This window comes from Salvelinus sp. IW2-2015, linkage group LG14, assembly GCF_002910315.2.
Source record: "Salvelinus sp. IW2-2015 linkage group LG14, ASM291031v2, whole genome shotgun sequence".
NCBI lineage: Eukaryota > Metazoa > Chordata > Actinopteri > Salmoniformes > Salmonidae > Salvelinus > Salvelinus sp. IW2-2015.
Window position 1 is genome coordinate 210,448 of NC_036854.1, and position 10,514 is coordinate 220,961.

Consider the following 10,514-nt stretch of genomic DNA (forward strand, 5'->3'; position numbering starts at 1 on the left):
AGGAGGGATGAGGTGGCGGTAGTGACTGAGGAGAAGGTAGTAGTGAGCAAAGGCAGTGGCTAAGAGGGTAGTGAGGCTGAATGTTTTGGCAGCATAAGTGTTGGGCCAGAATGACTGACTGGGTTTCACACTCGGGAACTAACACGAGTCCTTCGAGACTCAGCCGAAGGTGACCCATCATTACTCATCGGCTATTACATAACCAGAATGACTTCTCTGGTTTGCCCAGCTCAATCACCATTGTCTTGCAGGACAGACAACTAAGAATGCCAGTATTTGCATAATCTGGATGGGACGGGAAACCAGTTAATTGGACCATATTTTCTTGTATCTGGATGGGACGGGGAACAGTTCAGGACATCATTTAAAAGGAATGGTGAAACAAACCGCTAGAAAGCAATCCCTCCTGAGAATATCCCCCCCTCTTCTTCCTTTCAGCTGTAATTATCAAACTCCTTCAGTTCTCGCAGAATGGTTTTGAATGGTTACCTGGGCTCAAAGAAAATAATGTCCTGTGTGCAAGGTTTGAATATCAAGAAGTCTGCCTGTGTCTCTTGATTAGTCTATTAAAGCTGTCATGATTTCGTGGTACTCTCAAAATGAAATGTCAATGCTGGTCTTGGAGCTCTTTCTCATGTCGCTGAGTCACAGCGACACCTGTCCCAGCCCAGCCTGTGACGCAGACTAGAGCTGTACCCACCAGTTGACGCACTAGGGTCTATGCCGACAGCATGAACAGCAGGAACTATGTCTTAAGCCTTTACCCAGTGCCTAGTGAACAGGCAGAACTAGGGTTCTAAAGCCTGTACCCAGGCTAGTGAACAGCAGAACTAGGCTCTAAGCCTGTACCCAGCCTAGTGAACAGGCAGGAACTAGGGTCTAAGCCTGTACCCAGGCCTAGTGAACAGGCAGGAACTAGGGTCTAAGCCTGTACCCAGGCCTAGTGAACAGACAGGAACTAGGGTCTAAGGCCTAAGAGAGGTTGCGTGCCAGCCAGCCTGTTTCTGCTCTCTTGCCAGCTCCTCATGGGATTGACAATGGAGTAGGAGCAAACTAAAACCCATCAGGGGACAAGGGAGGGTCTGGAATAGAGGGTGTGAGCAACAGTCCTTTTTAAAGGGGTGTGGTTTACCTGTTTAATTGTATTACTGGTTAATGGTTGTAATTACTAATGGTTTAACAGGTTTACTAATGGGTTTACGGGATAATGGATTCAATAGAGAATGGTTTCATTGTGTTTCCAGGTGAGGTTCGTCTGAGGCAGCTGTCAGAGAACACTACGTACTTCAGGAGGAAACTCAGAGAGATGGGTTTCATCATCTATGGCAACGATGACTCTCCTGTCGTACCCATGATGCTCTACATGCCCGCCAAGATAGGGTAGGTCTGGTAACAGCCTGTTAGAGATTTTTACCAGAACACAAACAAAACGCCAAGAGGGGGTAGGTTTTATCAGTCCGCCGCTTAACATCTTGGTCAACACAGTTTTAGAGTAAATAACAACGGTGAACATGATTGTTTCTGTTCACTTTTCTCTGACACGATCAACATGGCATTCCTCAGTCAGTCACAGAATAAGCAGATTGTTCACACATTGGTCACATGGTCTCTAACCCCGCTCTCTGATTGGTTTTCTCTCAGGGCGTTCGGTAGGGAGATGTTGAAGAGGAACATTGGGACGGTGGTGGTTGGCTTTCCGGCCACGCCCATCATCGAGTCCAGGGCCAGGTTCTGTGTGTCTGCTGCCCACACCAGAGAGATATTGGACACGGTGAGTCAACCAATCACGGACTAGAGTCAAAGGACTCCTCCCCCTCCCCATGGCGTCATCTCTATCTGCATCTTGCTGGTTCTTTTGTCTGTGTCTCACTCAATAGGTTATTTTGTCTGTCTGTCTCACTCAATAGGTTATTTTGTCTGTCTGTCTCTCATTCAATAGGATATTTTATCTGTCTGTCTGTCTCACTCAATAGGGTTTGTGTTCATCACTAGTTATATTCTATTCAACTATCCGTGATGTTAGTATAGGATGGAAGGAGAAGAAACTGCATTTGAGTATTGAGATGCACCTCAAGTATCTGTGGTCCTAGAATTGGGTCCAGTTCAATTGATGGGAATGTTTATGGTTGGTAAGTTGTATATCAATGGTTAGAATATATGGTGAAGACTATTTCTGCCTTCAGACAACAGCATCATCCTTTTAATGGCTGATAGAATCCCTCCACATCTCTTCAAAGCAGTGGTACTGACTGACATTTTGCCAGTAGTGAGTTAGTCAATCCTGGCTTCTGACTTTCCTGGCTGATGTGCTGCAGGTGTGGAGGACAGGAAATATGTGATTTATTAGAGAGGGTGAGAGGGTTCAGAATATATGTTTCTTTCAAATGCTTCAACTGGGCTCAGTAGAGCTTGCCTGGCGCAATGGAACCAACAATCGTCCCATAATTACCAACTCCACCCGTCTGGTACACCCAGGCAGGTACAATCATATGTACCACATGTTTTGGGAGAACAGCTATTATTTGAACCCAGGTGTGGGTGGGAGTGACTTGGAAGGACGACAACACAGGCCATTACTATGGTGGAGCAGCGAGCTCAGACACTTCTATTTAGGAGTGTTGTCTGTCCAAGAACTCAGACACTTCTCTTTAGGATAGTTGTCTGTCCAAGAACTCAGACACTTCTATTTAGGAGTGTTTGTCTGTCCAAGAGCTCAGACACTTCTATTTAGGAATGTTGTCTGTCCAAAACTCAGACACTTCTCTTTAGGAGTGGTTTCTGTCCAAGAACTCAGACACTTCTATTTAGGAGTTTGTCTGTCCAAGAGCTCAGACACTTCTATTTAGGAGTGTTGTCTGTCCAAGAACTCAGACACTTCTATTTAGGAGTGTTGTCTGTCCAAGAACAGTCCATCTTTTTGATGAGTGGGTCAACATTGTTTTTAATAGTCCGCTTCACTTGTTGAAATGTATGAAGATACTTTTTCCTCTCTTACTAAGTTCAGAAGAATATGAAAAAAAGAAAGTAGAGAGAGATAGATTGTTTCCAGGTGGGTTATGGACCGATGGTATTACAGGACAGATAAAGCTCCTGAGGTAAGTGGTGTAGTTTTAGCTCGGGTTGTGTATTCTTTGTTCACCCTTATGCAAATGAACCCCCATTTCTCTTCACTAACAATTTAATCAGGTGAATTTCAGGGTTCAGCAACCCTCACCATCTGTAAGAAACACCCCCCCCCCCCCCCATCTCAATCTCCTGGATCAGCAGGAATACTCCTGGTTCTAATGCTCAACATGCTGCTGTTGATCTTGATGTTGTATAGCTTCTCATTTCTCCACAGTAGAGGATCTGCTTCTGAGACCAAATAGAATCCATCCAACTCTCTCTCATACTGTTGTTGATGTTGTATAGCTTCTCATTTCTCCACAGTAGAGGATCCTGCTTCTGAGACCAAATAGAATCCATCCAACTCTCTCTCATACTGTTGTTATGTTGAGTAGCTTCTCATTTCCCACAGTAGAGGATCCTGCTTCTGAGACCAAATAGAATCCATCCAACTCTCTCTCTAACTGTTGTTGATGTTGAGTAGCTTCTCATTTCTCCACAGTAGAGGATCTGCTCTGAGACCAAATAGAATCCATCCAACTCTCTCTCATACTGTTGTTGATGTTGAGTAGCTTCTCATTTCTCCACAGTAGAGGATCCTGCTTCTGAGACCAAATAGAATCCATCCAACTCTCTCTCATACTGTTGTTGATGGAGTAGCTTCTCATTTCTCCACAGTAGAGGATCCTGCTTCTGAGACCAAATAGAATCCATCCAACTCTCTCTCATACTGTTGTTGATGTTGAGTAGCTTCTCATCATTCCACTTGTTGTTTCCTCTCCTGTCTTCCCCAGGCGTTGGAGGCCATCAGTGAGGTAGGAGATGTATTACAGCTGAAGTATTCTAGACACCAGAGACATCATCTCCCCTCCTCCCTGGGTTCACGGTCCTCTGAGGAGAGTCTGCTCCAGGAACCCAGCCACGTCAAGCCTTCTGTCATGTAACTAACTGAAACGCCTACACTGATGTAGGGTCAAGTTGCCTCTAGATGCTGATCTTGTGTCAGTTTAGTATTTTTCCACACTAATAGTTAATGTTAGGATTGGGGGATGGAAAGCTGATCCTAGATCTGTACCTAAGTGGAACTTCACCAGGTCTGAAAAGTCACCATGGTCTCATGTGTCCATAGGGTTTTCTTAATGCATCTTAACTTATTGTGACTTAATTTTTTTTGAGTTTGTACCTTAACGTTGAGTCTTAAATATGTCTGTGTGCATTATGGGGTCTTCCAATGCAATAATAACAAGATTACATTGAGTAATTTAGCAGATTCTCTTTTCCAGACCCACTTACCAGAGCATCTTGCTCAACGGCACATTGACAGCTTTTTCACTGATTCGGCTCGGGGATTCGAACCTTTAGCTTACAGACCCAACACTTTAAACCACTAGGCTACCTGCTGCGGTTCCTAAAGGTATTTTCAGCTTTTAAGATAGGAGGGAGTAATCAAGGGGTCTGAAACCTGGAACGTTTTAATATTAAAATATACAGTACCACTTGTTTGGTTATACCAATGGTTGGTTACTGGCAGGAGTTATGTAACAGACAAAGTAAATGAATAATATCTATCATTCCTTACATTAGTAGAGCACTGTTGATATGGGTAAAATACCCCTCCCCACCTAAATATAGGCCTTCATATCACATGGGGTACATCAAGTGTCAACCTTATTTAATTTAACTTAAACCTTTCCACTTTAATCTGTGTTTTATACTTGAATATTGTCACTGGGTCCTTTCTCTAACCAAATCTATGTATTGTACATTATCTACTGTTTATACTGTAAATTAACATGTGAAATCTTCTTTGACTTAACGTCGTAGCTAGTCACCAATCACAGAGCGGCTTTCCATCAGTAGTCCTAGCTCTCTCTCTAATCTACCTATCACACCTGGCTCATGTTCATTAGGGCACATCTCAGCCAAAACAAGCAATTTCTTATTGGACAAGCCCTGGTAGTCCCTCCCAGTTTCAGTTAGTTTTGTTCCATTTTGTGCCTAATGAACACGACCTTGTTCCAAAAAGATCCGTTGAGATATTTAGAATAGTAGGGGGAATCCCTTTGTAGAGCTGACATGTTGTGAATCATCTGTACTGGAATAACTTGAACTCGTATGTCTTAAACATTTTGAACAGCTCTAGAGTCTTTAACGGAGCCATAGCTGAAGATTCTCTAATACTGCTATAGGATGAATAAGAGCCAGGTCGTGTTGGGTGTTTCTGTAGGATCGGTTTCCTGGAATAAAAAAAATATATATATTTCAATGGAGATTCTTGCCTTCATCTGTGTCCGGGAAACTGACCGTTACTGAAGAGACATGTCATGTGAATATCTAACTGTATATCTGAACCGAAGTGCTTAGTTTGTTATTAAACAATCCAGCGCTGATGTCTTCTTCCTGAACAATGACACGCTGGGTGTAATGTAACCACACTGTCTATCTGTATGTATGACGATGCTGCATCCTAACCGTGCTTGTCTGATGTACAGATATGTCCTTATTCGGAAAACACTTCCTATGGATACCCTCTTTGTAAGCTATTATAAGTGCATCCATAATGCCTTATGAGCTATGTATAATGCATTATAATGCACAAAATAGGTTTAATACAGGAAGTGTTACCCCTTTGTTTATTTATTGCAAATTCCCTATAGTATTTCAATCTGCCTTGTTTTGGGGAAGATGTTTCTAATGTAGTATCTCTGTGGGTTGCAGCTCTAAGTTCTACAGCGGTTCTTCTAAACTCCATTTACAGTCAGCCATTTCAGGAAGTCAAATTTCATGGAATTTCAGTTTGGACATTTTTATGGAAATTCAGAAAACGATTAGAATTTACCTACTGAATTGACTTGATTTGTAAAGGGATTGACCCCCAACCCTGTTCCAGAGGAACTATGTACGTGCGTTTTAAATAACCGACAACATGTCTTCAGTGCTAATACTACTGACGTGCATTATAAATACACAGGTGATGTAGCCTCACTGAAACGACAGGCGTTGCGGCTGGCTAACGGCTGCTTGGTTTGAAGGAAGCGTATTTTTACCGCCGACTGTCTCTCACAATGATTCTTCTTATCTGATATGGCATTCCAGAATTAGCTGATTTTGTTTTTGGCTGGCTTGTATATATTTTTTGATTTTAAGTTTCTTTTGTGTAAATTATATATTTGATTTTCCATGGGTCAACCTATGGGTCATTTCAAGTGTAATATTGTGATTAGTCAAATATCCGGTGTGTGAGTGTAGAAATGTATTGAACAGAGCTGAGACTGTGATCATTCCACCACTACAAGCTCCTTTTAAACTATCTGTGACATTTTAAAGTGTCTAGAATTTGTTTAGCAGTAAAACTGAAACCTAGTTGATTCTGCATTGTATTTAGTTCAAGCTGGGTGGGCCCATGTAGTGTCTCTTGGTCCCGAATGGCACTCTTTTTCCTATAGTGTACTACTTTTAACCAGAGCCTTAGTCAAAAGTAGTGCACTATATAGGCAATGGGGCACAATTTGGGATGCCTGCTCCGTATCCTGTTCCCATCTCTATTGAGACAGGATGTGATTGCTCATATCCAGCAACATGATCTCAGGAAGGCTGTTTACATTTCTACAAAGCAAATAACATTTAGCCTCAGATTTAATTCATCACTGGCCCGTTTTTAAAGTAAATGTGTTTTTAAAATGAAAAGATTAAAAAGTTTTTTGATGTAAAATGACATTGTTTAACCAGCAATGGGAGAGATTTGTGAACTGCCTTATGGACTATGAATAAAACCTGTATGTTATCAGTAGGCTTTTACCCTTGGCAAGTTCAATGTTTGGAGATAGTTAGGGTTGAAAGAAACCATTTGAGGTTTTTGAACCAATGGTGTGTGTTAAACCGTGCTGTTGGAAACGGTGCTAAGATTAAATCTGTCTTTGTTTGTATCAAGCTCTTGGTTAGATTTGTCTTTTGGCAAAGGTCTATATACATACGCACGATGTGTAATGTAATCTATCGGAAAGTCTTTACAGAATGAATACCATTAAATGACTTACAACCTGTTTGTATCTTGAAGAAGACATCTCTGATTTATTCCGTTTATTTGTTACACACACTGACCTATAGAGAAATGTATCTATCGCTGTGACTAACACCAACATCTGTATCTCGAATGAAAACGATAGAACAAATGATTCTGTGTGTGTATCCTTCTCATTGTTGAGTTGAGCAAATATATGCATTTCTCATTGGAAAAACACCTATTGCCTATATGATTCAACATTTCCGATTTTTAACATTTTTAGTCTGTCCCAAAAATGTCTCCTGTCCTTTTTATGTATTTTCCTTGAGCTGTTTATTTTTTATTTATTTTTTCCTCCTTCTCTGTTCTGTCTTAACATCTGTGGATATTTATCTATTATTCTGAGAACAAATGTGGTCACGATCTGTCTAGATGCATTCTACACAGAACTCATTTGTAGTCAATTTAGAACTGTAGAACTCACTGTAGATGCGCCCGCTTCAATGGGGCCAGAAGCCATGCTTTGTTACGATTCTGAATGGCAACAATGCAAGAAGCTGTCATGTGGGGAATTGTAGGTGGCTCTTTTCAGCTAGTTTTATCTTGTTCAACAACTCAGACATGCGTCGCATGTGGCAAGGACTATAGACTATCACACACACAAAATGCAAATTCAGCTGTGTGGTGCCTACTGAAGCCTCCCTCCCAGACACGCTCAACACATTCTATGCTCGCTTCGAAGCAGACAATACTGAGCCATTCAGGAAGACTCCCGCTGTTCTTGACGTCTAGGTGCTTTTGCTCTCCGAGGCTTACGTGAGGAAAAACGCTCAAAAGAGTGAATACTCACAAAGCCGCCGGCACAGATGGCACCCAGAGTGTGTGCTGACCAGCTTGCAGACTTATTCTCCGCTATCTTCTCAGACCCAATCTAATTAGCCTACCGCTCCAACAGATTCATGGAAGATGCCATTTCCATCACTAATCATACGGTCGTAACACATCTAGTCAAGAGGAACACCTATGTGAGAGTTCTGTTCATTGACTACAGTTCAGCATTCACCACTATTATTCCCTCCAAGCACAACACCAAGCACAGAGCCCTGGCTCTGAACACCACCCTCTGCAACTGGACTTCCTGAAGGGCCGACCACACGCTGAGAGGATTGGCAACAACACCTCCACGTGGACTCTTAATACAGGGTTGGTGACGACATCACAGTTGTAGGCCTGATAACCAACAATGATGAGTCAGCCTATAGAGGTAAGTGAACTGTCATAGTGGTGTCATGACAACAACCTCTCCCTCAATGCCTGCAAAACAAAGGARGSRGRGGGGGGGGGGGGGGGGCATGCGCCGATCCACATCAATAGAGTCACAAGTTTTAAGTTCTGACCCTTGTTGTGCACCGACAACATCACCACTCTTGTCGAGAGAGTACAACAGCATCTCTACTTCCTAAGGCGGCTGAAGAAATTCGTCATTCGGCATGCCACCCCGGGGCCTCTCCAAATACTACCGCTGCACCATCCCATCCAGGACATCACTGGAATCGTCCCCCCACATCCAGGACACCACTGGAACCGTGTTCCCACCCATCCAGGACATCTACTTGAAACGGCATCATCAAGGATCCCACACGCCCCAGCCTCTAGCTGTTCTCTAACTTAACCGTCGGGCAGACGGAGTCGGAGCATGAGGTCTGATACCCACAGGCTCAGAGACAGTTTCTATCTACAAGCCATCAAACTACTGAACACTTGAACTGGACTGACGACCTGGTCTGATTCTCCACACCTTAGCAAACATGCACTCACTCATATGCGCACACACACACACATGTAACGGATGTGAAATGGCTAGCTAGTTAGCGGGTACGCGCTAATAGCATTTCAATCGGTTACGTCACTTGCTCTGAGACTTGAAGTAGGGTTTCCCCTTGCTCTGCAAGGACCGCGGCTTTTGTGGAGCGATGGGTAACGACGCTTCGTGGGCGACTGTTGTTGATGTGTGCAGAGGGTCCCTGGTTCGCGCCCGGGTCGGGGTGAGGGGACGGTCTAAAGTTATACTGTTACACACACACTCATGACACACACACACATCACAACTGCTGCTACCAGACTCTTATTATACTGCTCAGTTTATACACTAGCCCCCATCTCCCCTTCATGTAAATACACGTGTAAATATTGGACTTTATATGGTCCTTTCCTGTATTATACTGATGCTAAAATGTTTTCTATTCTACTGAGCCATTTACTTTATGTTCATATTCTTATCTTTTATTGTGTCTTATTGTTGTTGCATTGTAGAGAAGGAACCTACAAGTAAGCATGTCGTTGGCTGATGTATATCCCATGCGTATCCCGTACATACAACTTGATGTCTTCTTTTGAGCTGTTTTGACTGATTTCATGTCAATGCCAAAATGGCTCATATTCGCTACCTAGCTCCACAAACATTTGTAGACTATACCTGGTCTGTTTTGTTGCTAAACAACCAACCCGTCTAAAGAACTGTAGAAGACCGACATCATAAAGGCTTTATGGAAAGGGGGATACCTAGTCAGTTGTACAACTGAATGTGTTCAACTGAAATGTGTCTTCCGCATTTAACCCAACCTCTCTGAATCAGAGAGGTGCGGAGGGCTGACTTAATTGACATCCACATCTTCGGCGCCCGGGGACCAGTGGGCTAACTGCCTTTAGCGTTTGGCAGAACGACAGATTTCTACCTTGTCGGTTACTGGCCCAACGCCCCCTCCCGCCAGGCTACCTGCTACCCTTTTATTTACCAGTCGTGTGTGTGTGTGCATGGGTACACAGCACTGATGTTTCTTTGAAGTTTTCTTGCTATTTTAATTCTACATGAATCATATTTATAGACCCTGACCCACGACTGACCTCATGTGTTCCGTTGCAGAAGTATAAGTCCTCTGTGACCTGTAAGAAGAGAGAACAGAGTCAAAGAGAGAAAGGTCATGCGTGATGGTGACTCTAAAGACATTTTAGAGTATTTAAAACCAGTATTTGGATTATCAAAAGTGAGATTCCTTTTTATATTAAGGAAAGCATATGGCATCATTTCTTGTTTTTAAAATGTAAGGATAGCCAGGGCCACACTCCAACAGTCAGATATTATTTATAAAAATGTATGTGTGTTTAGTGAGTCTGCCAGATCAGAGGCAGTAGGGTTGACCACGTGTTCTCTTGATAAATGCGTGAATTGGACCAATTTCCTGTCCTGCTAATCATTCAAAATGTAACGAGTACTTTTGGTTGTCAGGTAAAATGTATGGAGTAAAAAGTACAATGTTTCCTTCAGGAATGTAGTGAAATAGAAGTTATAAATAGTAAAAAATATAAATAGTAAAATAAAGTACAGATACCCCCAAAACCTACTAAG

At 42.7% G+C, this 10,514-nt stretch overlaps 1 protein-coding gene across 1 annotated transcript in view; it reads left to right on the forward strand.

The window, feature by feature from the left end:
• The window catches only part of LOC111972790 (serine palmitoyltransferase 2), a 26,057-nt gene extending 18,891 nt beyond the window's left edge, over positions 1-7,166 (forward strand). The window contains exons 10-12 of the mRNA XM_023999870.2: positions 1,245-1,380; positions 1,642-1,771; positions 3,900-7,166. Coding sequence (XP_023855638.1) covers positions 1,245-1,380; positions 1,642-1,771; positions 3,900-4,049 — 416 coding nt within the window. The 3' untranslated portion in view covers positions 4,050-7,166. The remainder of the gene's footprint in view (positions 1-1,244; positions 1,381-1,641; positions 1,772-3,899) is intronic.
• The last annotated feature ends 3,348 nt before the right edge of the window (positions 7,167-10,514 follow it).